General features: G+C 27.2%; 5 protein-coding genes and 1 long non-coding RNA gene across 6 annotated transcripts; all 6 read left to right on the top strand.

The window, feature by feature from the left end:
- The first annotated feature begins 424 nt into the window (after positions 1-424).
- LOC146724275 (uncharacterized) lies at positions 425-2,725 on the top strand. The gene is made up of 5 exons (XM_085480270.1): positions 425-477; positions 866-1,081; positions 1,442-1,677; positions 1,848-2,007; positions 2,245-2,725. The coding sequence occupies exons 1-5, from the start codon at positions 450-452 to the stop codon at positions 2,394-2,396; spliced, it is 792 nt and encodes a 263-aa protein (XP_085336396.1). The 5' UTR covers positions 425-449; the 3' UTR covers positions 2,397-2,725.
- A 630-nt stretch (positions 2,726-3,355) lies between these two features.
- LOC146724274 (uncharacterized) lies at positions 3,356-4,133 on the top strand. The gene is made up of 2 exons (XM_085480276.1): positions 3,356-3,360; positions 3,587-4,133. The coding sequence occupies exons 1-2, from the start codon at positions 3,356-3,358 to the stop codon at positions 4,131-4,133; spliced, it is 552 nt and encodes a 183-aa protein (XP_085336402.1).
- Positions 4,134-7,222: 3,089 nt separating this feature from the next.
- Positions 7,223-7,957, top strand: LOC146724273 (uncharacterized). The gene is made up of 3 exons (XR_014924153.1): positions 7,223-7,419; positions 7,497-7,660; positions 7,787-7,957. It is a non-coding gene; the product is annotated as an uncharacterized LOC146724273 (long non-coding RNA).
- A 1,139-nt stretch (positions 7,958-9,096) lies between these two features.
- On the top strand, positions 9,097-9,839 carry LOC146724272 (uncharacterized). Its single transcript, XM_085480275.1, has one exon. The coding sequence runs from the start codon at positions 9,097-9,099 to the stop codon at positions 9,799-9,801; it is 705 nt and encodes a 234-aa protein (XP_085336401.1). The 3' UTR covers positions 9,802-9,839.
- Positions 9,840-10,672: 833 nt separating this feature from the next.
- LOC114946023 (uncharacterized) lies at positions 10,673-14,790 on the top strand. Its single transcript, XM_085480274.1, has 10 exons — positions 10,673-10,889; positions 11,272-11,457; positions 11,534-11,716; positions 11,880-11,978; positions 12,774-12,860; positions 12,948-13,022; positions 13,157-13,249; positions 13,319-13,509; positions 13,661-13,820; positions 14,410-14,790. Exons 2-10 carry the CDS (start codon positions 11,274-11,276, stop codon positions 14,538-14,540), a joined length of 1,203 nt encoding a protein of 400 aa, XP_085336400.1. The 5' UTR covers positions 10,673-10,889; positions 11,272-11,273; the 3' UTR covers positions 14,541-14,790.
- A 4,523-nt stretch (positions 14,791-19,313) lies between these two features.
- On the top strand, positions 19,314-24,061 carry LOC114943725 (uncharacterized). Its single transcript, XM_029319413.2, has 5 exons — positions 19,314-19,448; positions 19,959-20,064; positions 20,710-21,069; positions 21,206-21,405; positions 22,172-24,061. Exons 2-5 carry the CDS (start codon positions 19,964-19,966, stop codon positions 24,058-24,060), a joined length of 2,550 nt encoding a protein of 849 aa, XP_029175246.2. The 5' UTR covers positions 19,314-19,448; positions 19,959-19,963; the 3' UTR covers position 24,061.
- Positions 24,062-25,586: the final 1,525 nt, after the last annotated feature.

Raw genomic sequence — 25,586 nt, 5'->3', positions numbered from 1 at the left:
ACTGGCGGATATTTTTACAAAAGCTTTGCCAAAGGGATAGGTTTAGCTCTCTTTCGCATAAGTCTAGGGATCGAGGATGAATTGGCAGAACACTCAAGTGGCGCGAGTGTTGAGGATTGATCTTTCGTAATCTGCCAATTGTATTTTCCTCTCTGGTCGTTCATCGCGATTGACAGCGAGTCTATACAAGTTATATATTCCATTGTATGAAAGTTGTCGCTGCTGCGAGTGTGCCCGTCTATGTTTTTGTTATGCTTCTCGCCTCTACCGTTGAGAATCCCCTATACAGTCAGTCTTGTACCGGGTCAGCTCGCTGGCGCACGAAACTAAAGATTAAACGAGTCAATATTCTTTTGATACAAGAAGGCCTACCAAGTGATTTCTCTGAGCATCAACCATTTCCCTTAACAATTAAAAGAAAAGAGATTCCTAAAGATGATTGGAAAACAATGAATATCAAAATTTTAGGACGATATAGTAAATATTATACGTATATATTTAATATATTTAAATACTTTAATATATTTAAATTGCAATTTCTTATGGTTATTTTTAAGAATTTGTATATAATTTTTTATAATTTAAATGGTAGTACGTAAAACAGAATAAATGTAATAATAAAGTTGAAACAATTGCAACAGATCTTGTATAATTTGTTATGGAAAAAGATAATTTAAAATATAATTAATAAATAAATTTACGTTTTGTCTATATTTTTTATAACTTGGCTTTTCATTTATTTGTTAAAAATTGTTCAATTTATTAAATACAGCAAGTAGAACTTTATATATATATATATATAAGATTTTTTAAATGAAACATTTTTATCAAGTAACTATAATTTAACAGCAATATTTTTTTCTAGACGATTATAAAATTGCTCAAAGAAAATGCAAAACTGCATTGGATAGAGATAATCTCTCATCATTATCTGAATCTGCTGAATATGGAAAAGGATGTCGTGTACCGAAACGTAAAAGACAGTACAGTGATACATACACAGATACCGATACGGAAAGCGATGAGTGTGGCGAAAAGGATTTGTCCATTAATTTTCCGACATATAAAGCAGATAAGACTGGTATTTCATCAAATTCGAACAATAATGTTGGCCAAGTCAGTGAGAGCAATAAAAAGCAAAATTCAGACAATATTTTAACTGAGATCCGTACTAATAAATCGAATAATAATGTTTACCAAATCGGCGAAAGTAAGAAGCAAAATTCTGATAATATTTTAGCTGAGATCCATACTAATTTTTAAAAACACGCAATTGAAATGAAAGGTAATATGTATGGAGAAAATATATGTTTTATGTGTGGAAAAAATGCCTTAGTATAATATTGCTATAATATGCATACTTTCTAATTCACTTGCAAATCGTAAAATATGTTAAGGCTGTTTTGTGTTCATTATATGTATATATATTTTGAATTTTCAGAATTTCAACGCCAAGTTCTACGACACTTACATAGCATTAATGGCCGCATGGGAGAATTAAATGAGCACGTAGAATTATTAAAACAATCTAATTTTCTCGTTGATCAAGAAAATACTAATCAAAATATTACAAATAAAGTATCATTACAATGCATAGAAAATTTGCCAGTAAAATCAAAAATGGAGCTTCAAGAAATTGAGAGAACTTTACAAGATAAAGGAATATTCCATGATGTGGTAAAATGATCGTTATATTACTAAAATTATACCATAATTATATAAATAAATATAATAATATATATAAATATAATAATTATAATAATATAAATATAATAATAATATAAGGAAAATATAATAATAATAGTATATAAATATAAATAAATATATTTTATACAATAATTTTTGAGGCTACAGAATTGTCGAAAATGGGCGGTAGTAATTTACGAATTATTGTCAAGAAATTGATGTGCCGAATTTTAACACCGGAAATTGGAAGAGAATACAGCTGGGAGGGGCACAAGGGGAACCTAATTTTTAAGGATTTCCTTCTGGCAAAATTAGTCCTTAGTAAGTAATACAAATATAATTTTAATTTCTTTATGATATGTTTAGGAAAGTTATATTTTATTTTTTGTTTTAAAGTAATTAATACATAATTAATACATTGGGAATTCACACCAGATTCAACATTTTAGTGAAATTTATTTGTTTAGAAATGTTTAAATTGCAGTAAAAAAAAGTTTTAAAGAAATTTGCTAGTATTTAAAAAAAACAATCAAAATATAAGATTCCTTATCATTTCAGAATCCGTAAGACTTACTACACGGAAAAGTCCTGTAATTATAACAGATGATGAAATTATAAACATCGTTAAAACTTGGTTGGTAAAAGCCAAATTAAAAACAAAACCAACACAGCAAAATGAAGCCAATCGTTCGTGTAATAGCGAACATTAAAAATGTTAAAAGTTTCTTGAAGAACTACTACTCTAAAGTACAAATTTAATAACCGTGATAGTTTTTGTGCAAAAAACAAGTATAATTTATTTTATGTTTTTAAATATAATGTACTTCAGTAAGATTTTATCAATAATTATTATAATTAATTTTATTTTGCTTTAAAAATACGAATATTTTAAGTTTAATTCAAAAACTTATGGTAAAACTCTTAAAGTATATTATTGACATGTAAGGGAGAATTGAAGATATATATGTTTTTTTTATTAATTTTTTTTCTTTTAATTTTAAAGGAAAACAATTCACGTTTTTCTTTTAAATTGATAATAATAATGATAGTCTTTATTTAAGATAAAAAATTGAAGAAATGTTTTTATTTAAGTATAAAATTAATTCTGACATGTATGAGAGAACAATTATTACCAGTAAAATTTTTAAATAATGTAATAGTAATATATCAATATTATTTACTTAAATATATATATATATATATTTCAAAAGAAAAAAGAAATACTCGTATATATATCGAAGATCTCAACTGAAATATATGTGTAAGCTTTATTTTAAAAAATATATTAATATTAAGAGAGAGAATTATATAGTTTTAAATAAATGTGTATAGATATATATATATAATCTTAAAACTTCAGTTATTAAATTTTACGTACCCCTTTCTCTCTGTACTTCAATAATATTTATAAATTATAATAATATTTATAAATACAGCATAGAATATCCTATAAATATTTTTTAGAATATTCATGAATAATCTGTAATTATTCTTAGAATGTACATAGAACGTTTACTGTCTTGCATTGAATATTTTATAAATATTATCGAATAATTTATAAATGTCCTGTGAATATTCCTGAATATATTAAGAAAAATATCTATATTCCCAGAATATTTTAAAAATATTTGCGAATATCTTATAAACGTTCTATAAATATACATAGAATATGAGGTTCCGTTTCGAATGTTTCTACAAATATCTATAAATGTTGTATGAATATTCCGAAATATTTTAAAAAAATATAAAATATTCGGGAATATTTATAAAACATTTGTAGGATTATTCAAGAATAATTATAGAAATTTCTAGGAACATTCAAAGCGGGACATCGCACATTCCTTGCACATTCATAGAACATTCAAAAGATATTCACGAATATTCCAAAGAATATTCATAGAACATTCAAGAAATATTCCATGCTGTATGGGGTACCACCAGGTGAATATTTTCACTATGGTTTAAAAAATGCCTTGCTTGATCAATTGAAAATTATTGATATCGACAGAATATCTACTAATATTCAGATAAATATAAATATTGATGGGTTGCCAATAGCCAAAAGTTCAAAAAGTCAACTTTATCCCATTCTGGGAGAAATGTATCCAAAAATTGCTGAGCCATTTGTAATTGGAGCTTATCATGGAAATGAGAAACCTAATTCCTGTAATACATTTCTGAGAGAATTTATTAATGAATATAACGTTTTACATCAGAGTGGATTTTATTATTGCAACCAAAAATTCACAATTACAATTAGAGCTGTAATTTGTGACAGTCCAGCACGGTCTTTTGTTACATGCACAAAAAGTCACAATGGTTACTTTGGATGTGGAAAATGTAGAGAAGAGGGAAATTATAATAATCATCGTATGTTATTTTTGAATTCAAATGCGGCTTTAAGAACAGATGAAAACTTTATCCAACGTATTTGTAGCGACTTATAAATAAATTCACCAGATCTTTGAAAAAGTAATGTTTATTCATTGAAAGTATAAAGCGAAAGAACAAAAAGAATTAATATGTAACAAATAAATGAATGAATGTGTTGTTATGGAAATATTGATTTTTCTTAAAAACATTATGTATATTAATGAATTGAAGTTATTACAAATGTATAAAGATGTAAAAAGTGTAAAAGTGCAGTGAAAAGTATAAGGTGTAATGAAAGTGTAGAGTGTAAATGAAAGGTGTGGATGATGAATGCTACAGTACTCCCCCCCAAGTGACGATATTCGTTGCGAAATGGACTTTCTTCTTCTTTGGTGGGTAGGTGCGTAAAGCTTTTCCAACAGTAGAAGAAGAAGAAGGATTTGAAGTAGCAGAAACAGGAGCTGAAGTAGCAGGAACAGGAGCTGAAGTAGCAGGAACAGGAGTTGAAATAGCAGGAACAGGAGTTGAAATAGCAAGAACAGGAGCTGAAGATCTGGTAGAAAGTTCAGTAGAATCTGAAGTTCTAGGAATGAAGGCTGGCTTGAGACGTTCTGTCGAAATATTGACAACTCTTCCTGAAACATTAACTGCAAATAAATGATCAGAGATACGTTTCTCAATAGGAAAAGGGCCAGAATAAGGAGGTTGTAGTGACTTCCTAACAGTATCTTCTCGAATCCAAACATGAATACAATCAAAAAGATTCTTGTGAACGAAAGGTGATCTTTTGCAATGATGACTTGTAGGAGATGATCTGATATTCCTCATATGAATCCTGTGTTTTTCAAGAAAGATTTCAGGATCTGCAGGAAAATCTTCTTCAATGAAAAATTCTCCAGGAATACGAAGAGTGGATCCATAAAGAAGTTCTGCAGGTGAAGCTTTTAAATCTTCTTTGAAACACGAACGTAATCCCAAAAGAACTGAAGGTAAAGATTCTACCCAGTTGGTTGTTTCGTGGCACATAATCGCTGCTTTCAAAGTCCTATGCCATCTTTCCAGAATTCCATTTGAAGCAGGATGATAAGCAGAAGTTCTAATCCTTTGGCATCCAATTAGGTTTGTTAAAGCTTTGAATAAAGCTGCTTCAAACTGAGGACCTTGATCTGTTGTAATGCTGATAGGAGAACCAAAACGTGCTACCCAATGTGAATAAAATGTTGTAGAAATAATTTCAGCAGAAATCTCAGAAATAGGAACAGCTTCAGGCCATCTGGAAAAACGATCAATCATAGTAAGACAATAGCGGTAATTTTGACAAATAGGAAGTGGTCCAACAATGTCTAAATGCACATGCTGAAAGCGTTGATCAGGAATTGCAATCTTAATTGGAGAATTCTTGGTGTGTCTTGAAATCTTCGCACGTTGACATGAAAGACAAGTTCGAGTCCATTCCTTCACATCTTTCTTCAAAGAAGGCCAAATGAATTTCAGTAGTAATTGTTTAGATGTCAATCTGCCGCTGGAGTGAGCGAGTCCATGAACAACATCAAAAATTCTCTTGCGTAAGAGTTTAGGAACATATGGACGAATTAATTCCGAAGAGCAATCACAATAAATAGGTATGGTTGATCCTGAAAGAATAAGTTTCTTCAACAGAAGTGAAGAATTTGAAGAAAGTAAAACTTGAAGTTCTTCATCTTCTTTCTGATAATTAGCAAGTTCTTCTAAAGAAACTATAATAGGCATTGAAATAGATTCAATTTTTGACAGAGCATCAGCAACTGAATTCATTTTTCCAGAAATATAGGTAATATTTGTAGAGAATTGAGCAATAAAGTCCAATTGACTGATCTGTCTTGGTGACGCTTTATCCAATTTCTGACGGAAAGCAAAAATCAAAGGTTTATGATCAGTTCTGATAATCAGTTGTCTTCCTTCAACAAAATGTCTGAAATGTTTAATAGCCAAATAAATGCTAAGAAGTTCTCTATCATAAGTGCTATAATTTCTTTGAGCTTTGTCTAGTTTCTTTGAGAAAAATGCTATTGGTTTGATATCGTCGTCAATAGACTGTTCAAGTGATGCACCAACAGCAAAGTCAGAAGCATCACAAGTTAAAATAAGAGGAGCATGAGGAGCAGGATGAGAAAGGGTAGTAACTTGTAAAAGTTCTTCTTTACATGACTCGAAAGCTAATTCCGCTTCTTTAGTCCAAGAAATAATTCTTCTATCCCTCTTGCGACTGTCCTTTAAATATTCTGTTAACAGAGCTTGATGATTTGCAGCATCCTTGAGACAACGACGATAATAATTGATAATTCCTAAGAATCTGCGTAATTCATGAAGTGTCTTAGGTTTAGGATAATCAATAATTGATTTCACTTTTTCGGATGTAGGTTTAACTCCTTGGTTAGAAACTAAGTAACCAAGAAAAGAAATCTCGCTTTGACCGAAAAGACATTTAGCGACATTGATTGTCATTCCAGCTTGTTGAAGACGATCAAAAATAATGCGTAAGTGAGCAATATGTTCTTTCTCATCTTTAGAAGCAATAAGAATGTCATCAAGATAACAAAAGGCAAAACTCAAATCATTAAGTAAAGAGTTCATGAGCCGTTAAAAAGTTTGGGCTGCGTTTCGTAAACCGAAAGGCATTACGACAAATTCAAAAAGCCCAAATGGAGTAGTGACAGCTGTTTTGTGAATATCTTCTTTAGCGACGGGTACTTGATAGTACGCTTTAACTAAGTCGATTTTAGAAAAGATATTCTTACCAAAAAGTGAAGAAGAAAAATCTTGAATATGAGGTAAGGGATAACGATCCGGGATAGTCACTGAATTGAGTGCACGATAATCACCACACAGTCTCCAAGAATTTTGTTCCTTTTTAGGTACCATATGTAGAGGGGCTGCCCAGGAGCTGCTTGAAGGCCTGCAAATTCCTTGCTCCATCATAGACTTGAATTCTTCCTTGGCACATTTAAGTTTCTCAGGAGTAAGTCTTCTGGGAGTCGAAAATTTAGGAGAACCTTCCGTAACGATATGATGTTCAACACCATGTGTTTTTACCGAGGAAATTGGAGAAAAACGGGTGAGTCCTGGAAATTCGGTTAAAAATTTGTGGTACACAGAATTAGGAGATGTGGTAAAAATTGACAAATGTGCAACTTCTTGAATTTTTCCAGTATTCATAAGACCGGTAACATTATCAATCAATTTCTTGTTTTTAATGTCAATTAGGAGATTAAAATGACAAAGGAAATCGGCGCCTAAAATAGGACGTTGAATATCCGCGACACAAAATTTCCATTTGAATTCTCTCCTTAAACCGAGGTTCAAAATTAAAGTTTTAGAACCGTAAGTATTAATTTGAGTACCATTTGCGGCAAAAAGTTTTAAATTAGTATGCCACGGCTTCAATAAAACCTTTTTAGGTAACAACGATATATCAGCGCCCGTATCGACAAGAAAATTCAAATTTGAATGTCTGTCGAAAATAATGAGGCGATTGTTAGAAACACCGTCGTAAGCAGCCTCAGTCTTAAGCGGCGTTTTTAGTTTTCCTGTGAAGCCAAGAATGTTTTGGACATAGAACAAGGTAAAGTACATCGTTTAGCCTTATCACCAAACTTCTTATGGTAAAAACAAATTGATGTATCTTTAATATCTTTATTTGATTTGTCTTTGTTACGCGATAACGATCTAAATCTTCTATTCTCTCTAGACCGGCTTTTGGAACGATCTCGACGACGAGAAACTTCAAGAGCTTCGATTCTTCGTAGCAAATCCGCGAAATCCGAAGATTTATTATTTGCATTATTGGAAACTTCCGCGACTTGCAAACCGCCGTCCCGATCAGCAATTTTATCGGCTAATTCCGCAAGTTTAACAAGAGGAACATCCTCTACTACGGCTAAAGTCGTTTGAATTCTATGTGGTAAGCGTTGAAGCCAAATCATTTGCAAAACACTATCTGCTAAAGATCCTCCAGACAAATGACGAATTTCTCGAAGTAATTCCGAAGGCTTTTTATCATTAAGTTCAATTCCAGCTAATATTTGTCTCAAACGTTTTTCCTCTGAATCCGTAAAGCGATTTATTAATATTTTCTTTAAATAATTATATTTATCTGTTTCAGGTGGATTTTCAATGACTTCAGATATGTTTACTAAGGCTTGTTCATCAAGATGACGAATGACAGAACTATATTTAATATCATCTGATCGAATTCGATAAACCGTAAACTCACTTTCAATAGAAGCAAACCAGAGTTTAGGTTGTTTATGCCAGAAAGTCGGTAGTTTTAATGAACGAAACTCATTTGAGTGAATTTGTAACATAGGATCACTCACTTGATGTCCAGTTTGAGAAGGTAAAATATTAATATTATCTGATCCAACCTGATTTGATCCGCTCGCCAAATCCATATCAATCTGTGTATCCGAACAGGGTCTAACTGGTGATCTATCGATTGGCATTTTCCTCTTGTTCCAGGAATCCGATAAAATGATTTGAGAATTTCCGTGAAGGACTAATCCGCCTCTGATGTTTCAAAGATCCGGAGAATGAATCTCTTAAAATCAGAATATCCAGCAATTCTTCCAAGCGATGATAATATTTCGCAGACTTCAAATACGACGATCACTTGGCACTTATTCCGCATCAGCCTTTAAAATGCGTCGGCTTTAATATCACGTCGGCTTTAATATTACGTCGGCTTTAATATTACGTCGGCTTTAATATCACGTCGGGGTCACCAAAAATGTAGCGACTTATAAATAAATTCACCAGATCTTTGAAAAAGTAATGTTTATTCATTGAAAGTATAAAGCGAAAGAACAAAAAGAATTAATATGTAACAAATAAATGAATGAATGTGTTGTTATGGAAATATTGATTTTTCTTAAAAACATTATGTATATTAATGAATTGAAGTTATTACAAATGTATAAAGATGTAAAAAGTGTAAAAGTGCAGTGAAAAGTGTAAGGTGTAATAAAAGTGTAGAGTGTAAATGAAAGGTGTGGATGATGAATGCTACATATTGATGAAGAGCATCATTTTGGAACATCACCGTTTGAAAAAACAGGTTTAGGGATGGTTTCGCAATTCCCACTTGATTACATGCATCTGATTTGCCTCGGAGTTGTAAAAAAAATCTTACAAACTTTTACACATGGCTCTCATAAACAAAAGTTTTCTGCTAAAATGATCAAAGAAATATCTGCAAATTTAAAAACAATAGCCAAATGGATTCCATCTGAATTTGCAAGAAAAACTCGTGAATTAGAAAATTTGGATCGATGGAAAGCGACTGAATTAAGATTATTTTTATTGTATGTAGGTCCAGTTGCTCTACAAAATTATTTACCAAAGAAATATTTGATCCATTTTATTTCATTACATTGTGCAATCAGGATTCTTTGTCACGAAACAGATTGCAAAAGAAATAATAAATATGCGAAAGATTTATTGAATTATTTTGTGGAAAAATGTATTGAATTGTTTGGTACTAATTTTTTGATATATAATACCCACAATTTAATTCATTTAGCCGATGATGTTTTAAAATTTGGTCATCTCGATTCATTCAGTGCTTTTTCATTTGAGAGTTATTTATATAATATTAAAAAAAAACTTAAAAAAGCAGAAAAACCTTTACAACAGCTACACAATCGAATTGTAGAACATGTTGCATGTAATTTAAAAAAAAAAGATTATTTTTTTCGAGAAACCTAAAGTGATGTGTAAAAATAATAAAAAATCCGAGGAACTTGGTATTGCTTTATATAATACTATACATTACAATAAATTTACACTATCAACAATAAATAAAGCGGATCAGTTTTGTTATTTGCAAGATGACACTATTGTACGCGTTAAAAATATTTGTTTAAATAATGACAATCCTATTTTAATTGGAGAATCATTGATAAATCCTATAGGATTTCCAAATTATCCTATTGATTCTAAGGAGTTTGATATTGTAATCGGGAATCAATGGTCTCATTCAACAAATTTTGATGCAAATAATGTTACCAGAAAAGCTGTATGTATCCCATATAAGAAATCATATTGTTTCTTGCCTTTGCTACATTCATATAATTAAAACGATTATTTTATTTCCAATTCATAATATAGAAAATAATATAATTAATAATTTAAAGCTATTATACTTTTACTGATTTTATTTTGTCATATATATCGATATAAACTTTATTTATAAACATACTTTATATTTTAACAACTAATCAAAAAGATTATTTTCTTATTAATCATATTCCATTTCATGCGTGTAAAAAAATTACTCAAACATATAAAAGTACTTCTAATTTATATTATGTTTATATTATATAATTCGTCTTTGTAAAATAAAAATTGATTTTAAAATGATAACAAAGCTATTACATGTAATTTATATAAATATAAAAAGTAATATTAAAAATTATATTTAGAGAAATGATAACATTATCATAAATATATTTATATAAGTATTTAACTATTTATGTGTGTATCGATCGCTGAAGGTTTCAAACTGTGTTTCATATATATATGTATATATATAATATATATATATATAAATATATATATATATATATTATAGTGATTAAATATATTAGTGATTAAATAATATCGTGAAGATCTGCGCATAATTGCGGTTTAGACGGAGTGTATACGGAGTATACCATCAAACATATAATCGCTATCAAAATTGGAAAGAGAGCCGGATTTTTTATAATTTTTTATGTATGTGCTTCTACGAGCTGTAACGAGTTGCAACATAATTTTTCCTCAAATCGGTATTAAACGTTAAGTGTGTAATATAGGTAAGTTTAATAGACTTTTATTTGAGATTATACTTAACACATAAAAAGTTTTTTTCTCAAAATCATATTATTGTAATTTATTCAGATATGTTTTCTTCCAAAAATTAAGTGCTATATATATTACTTTCTAAAAATCATTCTAATTATATAATTTCAATTTATTAAATATTTTATTTATAAGTAAAAAATTCTAACTATATCTTCAACACTGCTTGATTAATATTTATAGAAATTATTTTTATTTAATATGATTAAATTATTATTTACAACAGTTAACATGATGATAAAAAATTATATATACATATATTGCGATATTATTAATAAATTTACTTTAGAATAAATCAAGATTATTTTTTTCAAAGTGAAACATTTTTAATTTCAGAAATGTATTTTGTTGTATTTTGGAAAGAATGGAGTGCTACGATACCAAGTTGTTGGTTATTTATGGAATCCAAAACTTTCAAATGGCCACCCAAACCTAAAAATCCGACTCATTTATGCATTAAAGCAATATTACCAAAAGAAGATTGGGATACGATTCATTATACTAGATTTATAGGACCATTTGGTAAGTTTAATGTTAATTTAATATCAATTATTTTATATTTAAATATTTTTATTGTATTCTTTATATTATTTTGAAGCTACATATAATGAAGCCAGAGATATTGAAATCCAAGCTGTTGATATTTCGACTAATGATGAAGATGCATTGCAAGCACTTGCAACAGTTAAAGTAACTAACAATAATAAGCCACTTTCTGTAAAACGTGCGATCAATAAACCGCGCCGTCTTTATTCTTCTGACGAAGAAAATCAGAAATCATGTAAGCATTTAAATTCATTTTAAATTTATAAATTAATAAAAATTGTATTTTTTAATATTTTTCTCTTCTAAATATTTACATTTTAATTAATACTATTTTATAATATTTTTCTCTTCTAAATATTTACATTTTAATTAATACTATTTTATAATATTTTTTATAGATGTTAAAAATGAAAAACTTCTAAAATCTATAAAAAGTAATAGTTTTCCTCATCAAGACGAAGGTGAAGATAAAGAATCTGATGAAGATTCAGAAAAAGGTCTAAACTCTCATATAGTAAATCATTAAAAATATTCACTAACTAATTATACTTTAATAATAATAATATTTAGAATATTAATCGGTTCTCGAAATCAACATATAATATATATATATATATATATATATATATATATATATATTATATATTTAATAATGTTTGTTATTTAATATATTCACATATGTTCTTATAGAGGTTCAAAAGAATTATCAAAAACCTCCAATCCAATATATTCCAAAAAATAAGAAAAAGGAAATCATAAGCGAAGTTGCAGCAGGTGCGATGATAAAATTTTGAAGTCCCTGTTTATAATAGAGAAAATATTAGGAATATTAAATATTAAAAATAGGAATTATTTTAAAATAATAAAATTTTTAAAATAATAGACTGATATACAAATATAAATTCGGGTATAAAGGGCTCCTATACTTTTATTAAGAATTCTTTACCCGAATTTGTATTTGTATATTAGAGTCCTTTATTTGTAAGATTTTATAATTTTAAAATAATTACTATTTTTAACAATAAATATTTATTTCTAATATTTTTTTATTGTGCGCAGGATTTAAATTTATATTTGTTTGTTCGATAAAATTTAAATATTTAAATTTTGAAAAAATGCACTTAATTAAATTTTTCATAGGTGTATCAAACAGTTTTAATAATAGTGAAGAAAACAACAATTTGATAACAGTTCCTGAAAGTCTACCTCTGGAATATGGAGATCTCTTTTCTCAGGATTCATTTCTAATATTAAAAGAATTTGAGAATGAGCCAAAAAACAAAATTGTAAAGAATATAATAATGAAACACAAGATATGTTTGAAGTAAAAGATGATGTAAATAATACAAATCAAACATCGACGCGACAAAATGAATTTGGTAAGTTAAAAAATACAGAAATTTGGAATAAATTTATAATAATATTAATTTTTTAAATATTTTTTAACACAATAATTTTCTTTGTAGATTCATCTCAATTGGATTATAAGAAAATATATCAATTAAAAGAGAAACCAATTATTCGTAGTATCGTTGAAACCAGTAAGCTTCATACATTCAATAAATATTAATAATATGATGTAATGTGAATTACATATATATGACTTATAAATTATTCTGTTATTTTGATAGAATTGTCGTACCTCTAACAGTTAATATATCAAAACAAATTTCAGATATTAGGCTCGATAAAAATTATGCACATCCACAAACCAATGTTGAAGGACGAAACAAACAACATACACATGAACATCATGACTTATGTTGCAGTAAATACAATTACAAATTTTTGTCTGTTCAATAATTAAATTGTCTTATTATATCTGATTTTTTTATAGCACCATGTCGTACAGATATTCAAGCAATTAAAAAAGCAATAAATTCTATTTATCTTCTTGTATTGGATATAAGTGAAGGGCCTCGCAATGATACCAATAATCTGACCTTAAACTTGCCTATTACGACAGAAAAGGAATTAAACGATATTGAAATATTGCTGAAGGAAGATGCTGTAGCTCGTTCACAATATGTAAGTGTTTTGTTATTGTATTTCAACATTTATTTAATTTTAGTGTGTGTGTACTCTAATTAAACTATGTCTTGTTAATTTATTTCTAATTAATTTTGGCATCAAAAATGTTATTACATATTCTTAATCAAAATATTATTGCATTTTACAGAAAAAAATGATTAAAAACATTGGTGGTACAACGTTTGAAAAGCATGTACGAAATGCTTTAACTGCAACCTTGATTGATCAAATGGCATATAAAATATCATGGACAGGACAAAAGAATACGATAAGCGTAAAAAAAATGAAGTTTATTGATTTGATAATTGGTATCTATCTTTTTTTGTACTATTTATTTATCATTTTCTTTTAGAGAGTATGTTTTAAGACAAATCGCTTGGATATTTATATCTTATTAATTTTTTATGAAAACGAAATGTCTTATTTTTGATTAACATATTTTATCTATACTATTTCTATAATCATTAATAATACTATTTTAAATTTCTTTTTTTTATATACATTTGATAATAGTTTACTGTATATAAAGTTAAATTTTTACTATACATCACTTTAAATAATTGTTTATAACGACAAATACATTTTTAGACCGTAAGAATATATTCAATATTAAATCAGTCAATAAGGAAACTTAATTTTAGCATGTTCATTTATTATCAATTATACATCATAATACTTAATTATGATGACAGTATGACTAAAATATGATTTGATAATAGAATTTTCTCACAATTTTTAATACAAACTTTATAAATACTGGCATTGCTGTTATATACAAAATTTTTGTTTAAATGTTTATTAGTATAATTTGGAAAGGTTCAGAATATGATAATCGAGTGCTTTATATATTCTAAAATATATGTGTGTTGTACTTATAATTTAATTTTCTTATTTCAGAAACCATAATTAATTGTCGAACTGATTCTACGATTGATAAAATACAAGCCGTTATTAAATCATGGTTACAACATGCTGGCGATCGTCTTCCTAAAGAAGGAACAAAAAAAAATAAAAATAATTTAAAATAATTTTTCGTAAATCTAATTTTACTTTACATACATTTTATAATTATATGTAAAAACAAAAATGTTTTTTTAAATGATTACTATTAGTAATTTTCACTTCAAACACATTTTAGTTACGTGAAAACAAAAATATTTTATTTTTTTTAAATAATTACTAATGTTTTTTAAATAATTATTATTATATGAACATTATATAATATATTGTTAATTATTATTAGTGATTTTCACTTCAAACACAAATTTCCAGTTATGTGAAAACAAAAATATTTTATTTTACTTTAAATGATTATTAATGTTTTTTTAAAAATAATTATTATTATATAAACATTATATAATATAGTGTTAATTAATATTTTAATATTATTTATATTTAAAAAATATCAAAATAATATAAATAATAATATAATAAATAATCCAATGATTTATTTATTATTTCAAAGTAGCCATCATTGAAAAATATGATACTGAAATTAGTTTAATATATCTCTAATATAAAATGGTTTGTTTTAAATACTAAAGTCTCTAAAAATCGATTGAATTTAATTCTAGCGCATAGAGTTATCGCATTTAATGGCTATTAAACAAATTTCAGTGTCACTTTTAAAAAGCCATTTAATAATATAATTTTATGTAAGCAGATGACAATTCAAAAGAAGCTTCTGGTGAGATATTTAGCAAGCTTTCCAAATAAGGGAAGGATATATGAACGACAATATGAATATAAGGATCTCTGTCCTTCATTATCAAAACCTCTCTTTGAGGAGCTCACTAAATATCTCACCAAAAAGTTTGCATTTTTTTAGTGTTTTGAACATCTTCGAATAGATGTCTTATTAACATCATAAACGTGAACTCTTAAAGATATCTAATTTTAGATATCTTTTTGACATCTACTTTAGATATCTTTTTGACATCTAATTTTAGATATCTTTTTAATATCTAATTTTAGATATCTTTTTAATATCTAATATAAGATATCTTTTTGATATCTAATATAAGATATCTCAAAAAAGTTATCTGTTTGATAACTATCGGAAGAAGTCTGTTTTCCCTCTCAAAGTGGCGCATAAGAGCTCTTTCTGATATCATTAAGTTATCTTTTTAAAGAAATTTTTGGATGTCCAAAACGTGAATGAGAGAACATTAAGAGTTCTTTTTGTTAACATTTTGCTGTATGGGTTACATATCTGTGTTTGCTGGGATTGGTTGAATCAGCTTTTACAAAGCCTGGTTCAACCATTTTTACACCAATTATTAGCGTATTTTCTTAAATATAGATTATTATACTAACGTGTTCTCATAGCGCACTGAAGATGACATACATTATTTGACGTCATTACTCAATCGACTAATCATCGGCCGTTTTTACGTCACGTAAAAAATTTGAAAAATTGAAACATTTTATTAATTAATTTTAATCATTTAACAATGTAAAAAATTCAAACTTTTAGTGTTTATATTGTTTAAATAACATATACATTTATTTAAAAAAAATTATATATAGTTTGTTATTTTGTATACTTCCCTATTCGTATCGTGTAATTTTAATGGTGAAAGGTTAATAACAGTTTGTATCGTGTTAATTTAACGATGATAATGTGGTGTGAATATCTCTCTAAGGAGTAGATAATATGGTATTATTAAATGATAATATTGTTCAATATTATATATGTATATATATATATATAACCAAAAGACAACTTAAAACGAGAGTTAAAGAACATGTAAATAATATAAAGTTAGATTCGTCAAGACACTCGGTCATCTCGGAACATATTCTTAATTACCAACACTCATTTAATTGGGAAGACATAAAAATTTTATATTCCGAATCTAATTTTCAGAAGAGAAATGTTTCTGAAATGATTCATATAAAGGAACAAAAAAACGGTCTAAACTTAAAAAAAGATACCGATATGCTTGACGAGTCATATTTTGACATTCTAGAAGAATTGTCGTATAAATAAATAATAATAATAATAGGAGTCACGGTTTGAATTCGACATATCATATTGTGACACTGTATAATAAACACATTGACTTGGCGGAATCTTGACTACTCATCAATTTAAGTAAGCACTTTTAATCATAATCAAGATCTTTCATAAAAAAAATAACTAATTAATATAAATTAATATACCAAAAAAATAAAAATATACTTAAACAAACACGGTGAAATACACTACAATGATGAACCTATTCGGAAATATGCTTGATGATGGGGACTAACTTTTTGATGCTGGATAACATCTAATTGTTTCAATTCTCATATTAAGCAGTTCTGATGATATTCTCAACTAATAATGTGCAAAAGGATTGATGACGTGGAATGGACTGTCAACTTGATCTAATAACAACAGTGAGCTCATTTGCATGTTTTTTGACATATTCAAAAGTTACCATCTCAGTTAAAAAATGGTTAGCCGATCAAAAACAATATCTATTTTTAATAAATGATATAAGCGTCACCCAATATAAATTTAATGACTCATCAAACCAAAGGTTCATTACAAAATAGACTCCAATGCGTAATATTTCTTAATTTTATTTTTTATATATTTACTGAAGAAGGCTGAGGTAACAGCCGAAACGTTTATTTTTATTTTTTATTAATATCATTGTTTTACATTAGCTTTATTGTGTAAGATGGAAACATGCGACGAATCGAAGTCATGATGAAGTGAAGCTCTGTGTTTACTAATGACCGAGTAATTAGATTCATGTTTCTTAATATTATAGAATTATGTTCTTTTATGCGTGTCCGGAGGTAACGTTTGGTTTCCCGATATAACATGAAGTGCAATTCTTACAAGAAATTCTGTAGTGTGAGCCTTCCCAGTGAGAAATGATAGTTGAATCGACGTCGATTTGTTGTCGAATTGATGTCAAATTCGTCGAATTGATGTCGAATCGATGACGATTCGACCAATCATTTCTCACTGAGTTACTTCATCATGACTTTGATTGGTCGCATGTTTCTATCTTACATAATGAAGCTAATGTAAAAAAAGAGAAATAAGTGAAATGATTTTTATCAAAAAACATAAGAATTCGATAAATTTGCAAAGAAACACGGAAAATTTAAATTCTATTTATGACGATATTCTTAATTTATTTTAATCCTTTTTAATGTATTATATTAATTTATGTTATTATTGCATTATATTATTTTATTATTTTTACTTTACCTTTAATTATTCAGTGTTAGGTGAACATGATGTAACATTAAATCATGTTTAGTACATATGTGAAGTAAAGAACGAGGTTTCATTCGTTTTGTATCGCTTCATGGTGAACATTGTTATCACGGTTGTGAACAAATACCTACTATCTCGTTATTTAAGATGTATTAATTAATATTAACGTTTAACATCAGCCTAAAGAGGACCCAATTCAGGGTCGATACGTTGCTGCACAAATAAATTAACACCATTAATAATAGCCAGTTGGTCGTTTAAATATTTTCCCGTATATATATATATATATTAAATTTCTGATTTTGCATTTTATTTAAAAGCATCTTTATTTAGTGTAACTTATGGTAAACTCACTCAGCGGAATTTCCAATTCTATTCAGTAAAGATTCAAATTATTCACTTACAAGTAAAGTTAACTTTCTGTTACTTGCCGATTTTGATGAAACTCAGTATACTTGTACAGTAGTCAAAAATAATAGACACGTATTTTTTTATATCGGTAATGGTGCACTTTTAAGGTGCACTCAATCAATATTATGTTCTAAAAAATTCATTTTTTCTCGCTCTTTGCCGAACCCAGGAATAACCAATGAGAAAGTGACGAGAATCTATATTCCCACTATTTTTTGTATTTCTATTATTTATTTTTTTTAATTTAAAAATTTTTAATATTTTAATTTAAAATATTTTTTTTATGTTATCTATATGTACCATATAATCACGTTACTTCTCACTAATTTTTTTATTTTTATAATTTTCGCAGAAATAATATATAAAAAAAAATCTTTTATACATAACGAATTTTCACACCAAGTATACTTTATAATTGTTATCGTTGCATAATGCACATGTATCTTCACAATTTTTAAATTTTATATAAATTTATAAATTATTCAAGTATTCGTGGTACAAAAATGGCTACTTACAAGAGAAACTACTTATGTAAGTTATAGATAATCCCGTAGATTATTGTTTTAAAAATTGTAAAGATACATGTGCATATTATGCAACGATATAGCAATCATAAAGTGTGCTTGGTGTGGAAAAATCGTTATGTATGAAATATTTTTTTATCATTTCTGCAAAAATTATGAAAATGAAAAAATAAGAGAAAAGTAACGTAATTATAGATAATTTAAAAACAATTATAAAAAATTAAAATATTAAAAATTTTTAATTAAAAAAAAATTTTTTAATTAAAAAAATAAAAAATAAAAATAATAAATAATAAAAATACAAAAAGAAATAGTGGGAATAGATTCTCGCCACCTTCTCGTCGGTTTTTTTTGGATTCGGCAAAGAGCGAGAAAAAATGGACTTTTCAGACCATAAATTGGTTGCGCAAACCTTAAAAGTGCACCATTGTCGATATAAAAAAAATACGTGTCTATTATTTTTTACTACTGTACAAGCATACCGAGTTTCATCAAAATCGGCGAGTAACAGAAAGGTAACTTTACTTGTTAGTGAAAATTCAAACTCTATTTAGCCGAGACTCGAATCTTGTTTAGCTGAGTGTCGATAAAGTAGGATTTGAATTTTTCCTATAAGCGAGATTCGACGTGATTCGAGTTTTCCCTCCCTAAAGCAGATAAGTTTCTGGTTTTAGGTTGTACGCAAAAGAGTTTTGCAAAAAATATTAGATTTGTTTTGTGTGTAAGTGTAAGGGCGTTTTGTGTGCAAGAATATCTTTTGGTTTCAAGAATTTATCATTGTAATTCTCGTTGATTGATAATTTAAACAATTTCTAACAATTTTATCATATTTTTAACTTATCTTTCTTACATATCTTTGTTGTACTTACATGATCTTTTGAAGAAATAATGTTTTTACTCCTGTGAAATATTATTGTGCCACTAAATAACGTAAATTTAAAATAGATCAATGTAATATTAATACTACATAAAATTTAGCTTTATTTTATACAGTATTTTGGGAAGCTCTGTTGATTCTGAATTAAATTATGGAAAAAATATTTGCATAAAAGAAGGATATTAATCCTGTCGTAATTTTAAGATAACTGAAGAGAAAAGTAAACCATTTTACATTAGTTACATTGTTGCTATTACAAAATATATTAGGAAAATCTATTTTTCTACATCTAAACAATGATGTTGAGATTTAACATATTAAGACGAAAGAAGAAATTGTTTTATTTTTAACTTTAACTTAAATTGCATGTATGTCGCATCAATATTTAGTTACAATATTACATTTATAACAGGTATAATGGAAAATGTAAAAAGGACATTTGATGTAAACCAGAAGGCAATGGTCAACAAGCTACATAACATGCAGTGGCTGAAACATGCATCTCATTCATTGAATCCGTATGTTTAATCTTTACTTAATATATAATTTTTGTATTGACATTGCTCTTGTGTGATATAAATTTTACTATTCATAATTTATCAATAAGTCAATCTCTATGTATGTATTTTTCTCCTTAGTAATGCTATAGTTGTATAATGTATTAATAAAAAAATCTTATAATTATTGATTGTGCAATATATTACTTATATATAAAATATACAATTAATATGTAATTAATATATAAGTTATATTATTAATTTAAAGTATATAAAACTATCACAAGTTATACTTAAGTTTATAATATGCATCGATACTCTGGTGCATATGTGCAGGATCTTATATAAATTAAGAAAAATAAAAATCTTTAAAGACAGAGATTATAATAAATCTTTTCAAGAATGAAAAAAGGATGTGGAATCTTGCTCTTTTCGATTAGTTGGAATTTTTAAATTTTAAGATACATTAATACAATAAAAATATAAAATGTAGGATCTACAGTTCTGGAAACTAGTTCATACACAATTTATATTAATATTTGTTTTATATAAATTTTTAACTAGCTGGGTATATATAAATGGATGGATTAAAAAAAGATATATTTCTTTTTGTAATATTGCTTCTGCTTATACTTGAAAATTATTTTTATCGATTTGTTATTTCAGTGGAAAGGTGAAGCGTATACAAAAGCTTGATGCGAATAATAAATTAGAAATTAAAGATTTATTAACAGAAAATATTGAGACATTATACTCAATTGAAGACTCTCACAAATATCATTCCATGAAGCCATACAAAAGAGATTTATCTATTGATGTAATGCAAGATGATGCATATTTACCTAACTCGTTTCCAAATTCCAAAATGTTGATTAATCGTAAGGATAAAGGAGAAAAAAAAAATATGTTAATGATTGCAAAAAGCATTGCAACAGCAAAATTGGACGCTCAATGTTATTCAAATAAGATGAAAAAAGATCAATCAAATAAAAAAATATCACAAAATAATGCTGAAGATATTATGCAGTAAGTGTAAAGAAAACTTAATTTTTTAATATAATTATATATTTTTTTATATAATTTAATTTTTTCTATATAATCGACATGTTATTTTAGTATTTATATTATTTTGTTGTACCATAAATATTTGTACTATTTTTAGGGATGTATGTTCAAATTTTTCCAATTTACAAGTTGATCCAGACATGCAAGAACGAAATTCAAGAATACGTTTTGATGGTAATAATAATTATTCTAAATCTACTCAATCATGTATGCCAAAAGTAAATAATAAACAAAAGCCAACTATTAGAAAAGTAACTGATAAAAATATTAAAGCTTCTATGGAAACAAAAGATAAAGGTAAGTTTATATCTATTTAATATGTATTTAAAATATAAGTTTTTTAGAATAATTTATAACATTATTATTTAATATCAAATTGAATACTTAAATAAAACGTTGCTAGTGATATTTAAAATAGGAACGATATATTAAATTCGACCCAAACTAGCCAAGAAAGTTTTTATTTTATTTCCACAACGTTTCGACCATCTGTTTTTGGTCCTTTTCAAGTGAGAAACTAGAATGATACAATTAATTAAAATTAATAAATATAAACATTTTAATGTTAAACGCAAGAATTAAAATTTACATACTTTCTTAATAAAAGCGCAGTTAGTTGACACTGTTGTCATTATTAAACAATAAGATTATTTATTTTCATTCATATACGACCAAACTGGCTATGATTATATATATATATATATATATATATATATATATATATATATATAGGTAGATGACTGTAAGGTAGATCACAAGTGAGAACTGTGCACAGAATTTCCTTCACACATATTAAATATTGTCAAATATTAAAATAGATGTTTCGCAGTTAAATTGATTTTGCACAGTGATTATTTAATATAATAATTTATAACAATATTTAATATAATAATTTATAATATTATTTAATTTGTTTATTAAATTAAATTAAGTTTATCAAATTAAATTAAAGTAGATAATTAAATTAATAAATTAAATTAATTTATATATTTATATTTTAATTAATTTATATATTTTATAACATTATTTGATTTGTTTAATTGGTTTATTATGTAATTTTCAGATTCACAAAAAACAATAAATGCATTGAGAAAGAATATAAAGGATGAAGATAGTACAAGTAATAATGATGAATCTTCCATTCTTATTAACAATTCTAAGAGATCAATTTCTAATTTGTCAAAAACGCCGACTTTTGTTAATAAGGATATAAAAGTGGATCGATTTTATAAAAAAACCATATCTGCAGGAAATAAAGTAGAAAAAATAAAAGATGCAAATTCAAGTTTAATGGGAACAGATTTTGAGACAAAATTTAATAAAACCGTTGATATGACATACAAAAATAACAGTATAAATAAGGATGAGATATTGCAAAAGCAATATATAGTTTCTGAACAATCTGTATCAAAAATGGAAGAGCCTCTTGAGAAAAATGCACAAAAAATGGACTATGCTGTATGTAAAACAGATACATTATTCTGTAATAATGAACACATAGTAAAGCTTGTAAATGCCACATATTTAACAGATGGTAAGAAATTTGCAACTACAAATGAAGAACTTATATTAGGGCAGTGTGGCAAAGAGATGGAAAGGTTTGATAAGTCTAAAACCGATATAGATCAGCAGTATATAGAAATAAATAATGCTAATAATGATGGACAAACAAATTCATTCACAGACTTGTCCAATTTATTTCCTAATAAGTATTCCATAGAAACACCAGCCAATGTGATACGTCAATATCCAAGGAAGGTAGAATATATACAACACATGGATGAGACAAAGACATCAAGGAGCAATCAAATCACTTGGAATAACCAGTTTTTTAACACAGTGCAGAAGAATGCAACAATCATAAATTCGCAGCAACCTATTCAAGACATGTGTTTCAACGCACAGAAAATTAGTGCGCAAGCAAGAGACGATATGAAGCAAACGCTATCAAGGGAGCCAAATAACAAATTGTACTATCAGTATTTTCCAGTCAGTAATGCGATGCGAATGTCGCAAATTCCGAGTACTTTCAACATGACATCGCATGAAAATAACATACAGGCATCGAATAACAGCGACACCACCTCCATCCTAGAAGCTACGATGAATTCTAATAAGGAAAATTCAAACGTACTCTATAAATATGCACCAAACATGCAGCAAAGATTTGGTACAACCTTTTCTGGACATCCTATATTATCGGATCAGACTAGTAGACTTAATCCCTTAGTACAAGACGACTTTAGCGTTAATCCGAATAATCCAATGCGACCTACAATGCATATTAGCAATTCTAATTCGACTTCCGGCTCTGATGATTCCAATAACAGGCACATAATGAACTGTCCAGTGCATCCGATAATCTATGCACTGTCTCCAAACGTGCAAATGTGGAATCCACAATCACAGTACCTGGTGCTGCCTGTCTTCAACAATTCTCCATACGCGAATTGTAATGTAATTTCTAATGCAATTAATCAGTCGAATAATTATAACAGCATTGGCTCTATGCATGGTCAGCAGCTTAAATACATTCCTTGTATGCAAACGAATAACAATATTAGAGATACACGTAGTGATTTGAGTATCAATTGTGCTGCACAAGCTAGGAGTGTTATTGATAACATTCCGGTGAAACCTAGTCAGCGTCGCAAAAAGGATCCAGACAATTTCCGAATGATTTATAAGCATGTGACGTCACTTTCGTATTCAGGATCCCAGCAAGATGTGAATTTTATGCCCACGACAGATACAGATCAACGTAGTGACGCGTATGCTTGGCAAATTCAAAAGCATAGGAATCAAAATATGGCGAATTACGTACAAATGAAATATCCGAAAAGTCGAGCGATACAGGATCTCGCGTGCGATGATAATGAAGTGGAAAATATTCCCCCAATAATATCTCCGAAGGAATTTGTAACAATTAATAGGAATCTTACTAAAAATTAAATTGAGTAATTTACAACACGCGTGTTTAGGGCTCCTTATCATTGGAATTGTAATGTCAGAGGTGAGAAAACACGCTAAAAAATATTTCGATATCCTTTTCTTTTTGTAATCAATCATCAGTTGTTTGCCTCTGACGTCACAATCTAACATGGCTGCGAGGACGCAGGAGCCTTAATAAATCGGAATAAACGCGACATATCCTTCATAGTTGTTGCAAAAAAGTGCAATGACTTTTCGCAGAAATACAACTTGCTAAGATTTTTCAGTAGCATTGGATCATAATACATATACAAGACTAAGAAATGTAAAAATATGATATTTAAGTTCGTTAACTTTAGTATTTTGAGTATATTTAAATACAATATTAATTTTAGTATTTTGAGTATATTTAAATACAGTAAATAGAGTATATTTAAATTAATTTCTTTTAATTTGTTTTCTATGTATGATAATATACAAATATTCTATTATATATATATATATATATATATATATATATATATATATATATATAATTTTATTTCTAGCAAAAAAATGAAATTTTTTAAATTAAAAATCTGCAATAATATTTATTATGATCTACTATATCATAATTTGTTATATTTTTCTTTTAATTTTTAACGAGTCTTGTAAGATAGTATTATGTTTTTATATAATGCGATTAATATTAAGATTAAAAACCTATGGTTAAAGAATTAAGTATTATTAAACATTTATATCGACATATTGTGATATAAAGCAAAAATGAAAATGTTTCCTTTAGATTTAAAATTTAATATAAAAGATATAATTTTAGAAGAAATTTTTGTTTTAAATTTCTGTAAGAGAAGAACTTAAAAAATGTGAGCTATATAAAAAAAAATATTTACGTTTTGTTTCAGTCTGTAAGTTTTCACAGATTAGATTTCAATTACGAATCGTAATAAGATAATATACAAGAGTTATATTTTCAAACATCGATTTTGCGAGAAATGTTTAATGTATAAGATTTGCTTATACATTTGATTCTTATAATTTTAAAATAAAACTACACATATGTGTTATATACTTTATTTTTCTATTTTATTTTTGTTAATGAAAGTGAGATATAGTTTTTTTCCTCTGAACAGAAATTTTATAAAATAAATATAACGCAATTTGCGTGAGTTATTATATTTATCAATTGTTTTTTATGTCATTACCAATCTCCTTTAAGGTGATGCTGGAATATATTCTATTTTACTGATAAAATATTAATTTGTAATTTTGTATATTTTTTTATTGCTTTTATAAAATTAAAAATTCTTTTCGGGAATTAAAAAGGTAAGGATAGTTGTCTTTGATTAAAAAAAAAGGAAAAAAACATATATTATACCGTATATCCGGATATTGTATATAAAATTTGTAGTATATATATATATATATGCACACACACACACATATATATATATATATATATATATATGTGTGTGCATATAAAAATAATATAAAATCAATTAATATAAAATACAATATTATATAATAAAAAAGCATAATAATTCCCGGAT

Source organism: Nylanderia fulva, unplaced genomic scaffold, assembly GCF_048542155.1.
Source record: "Nylanderia fulva isolate GAGA-0341 unplaced genomic scaffold, ASM4854215v1 Scaffold140, whole genome shotgun sequence".
Lineage (NCBI taxonomy): Eukaryota > Metazoa > Arthropoda > Insecta > Hymenoptera > Formicidae > Nylanderia > Nylanderia fulva.
The sequence above is the reverse complement of the archived record's forward strand: the minus strand, read 5'-3'. Positions and strand labels throughout refer to the sequence as shown.

Coding starts and splice junctions, on each gene's coding strand:
- LOC146724275 (XM_085480270.1), top strand. CDS start 450: ATGAATATCAAAATTTTAGGACGATATA. Junction 1,678..1,847: donor AAGGAATATTCCATGATGTG/GTAAAATGATCG, acceptor ATAATTTTTGAG/GCTACAGAATTGTCGAAAAT. Junction 2,008..2,244: donor TCTGGCAAAATTAGTCCTTA/GTAAGTAATACA, acceptor TTATCATTTCAG/AATCCGTAAGACTTACTACA.
- LOC146724272 (XM_085480275.1), top strand. CDS start 9,097: ATGCTACATATTGATGAAGAGCATCATTTTGGAACATCACCGTTTGAA.
- LOC114946023 (XM_085480274.1), top strand. CDS start 11,274: ATGTATTTTGTTGTATTTTGGAAAGAATGGAGTGCTACGATACCAAGT. Junction 12,861..12,947: donor GACGCGACAAAATGAATTTG/GTAAGTTAAAAA, acceptor TTTTCTTTGTAG/ATTCATCTCAATTGGATTAT. Junction 13,510..13,660: donor CTGTAGCTCGTTCACAATAT/GTAAGTGTTTTG, acceptor TGCATTTTACAG/AAAAAAATGATTAAAAACAT.
- LOC114943725 (XM_029319413.2), top strand. CDS start 19,964: ATGGAAAATGTAAAAAGGACATTTGATGTAAACCAGAAGGCAATGGTC. Junction 20,065..20,709: donor GCATCTCATTCATTGAATCC/GTATGTTTAATC, acceptor TTGTTATTTCAG/TGGAAAGGTGAAGCGTATAC. Junction 21,070..21,205: donor AATGCTGAAGATATTATGCA/GTAAGTGTAAAG, acceptor TACTATTTTTAG/GGATGTATGTTCAAATTTTT.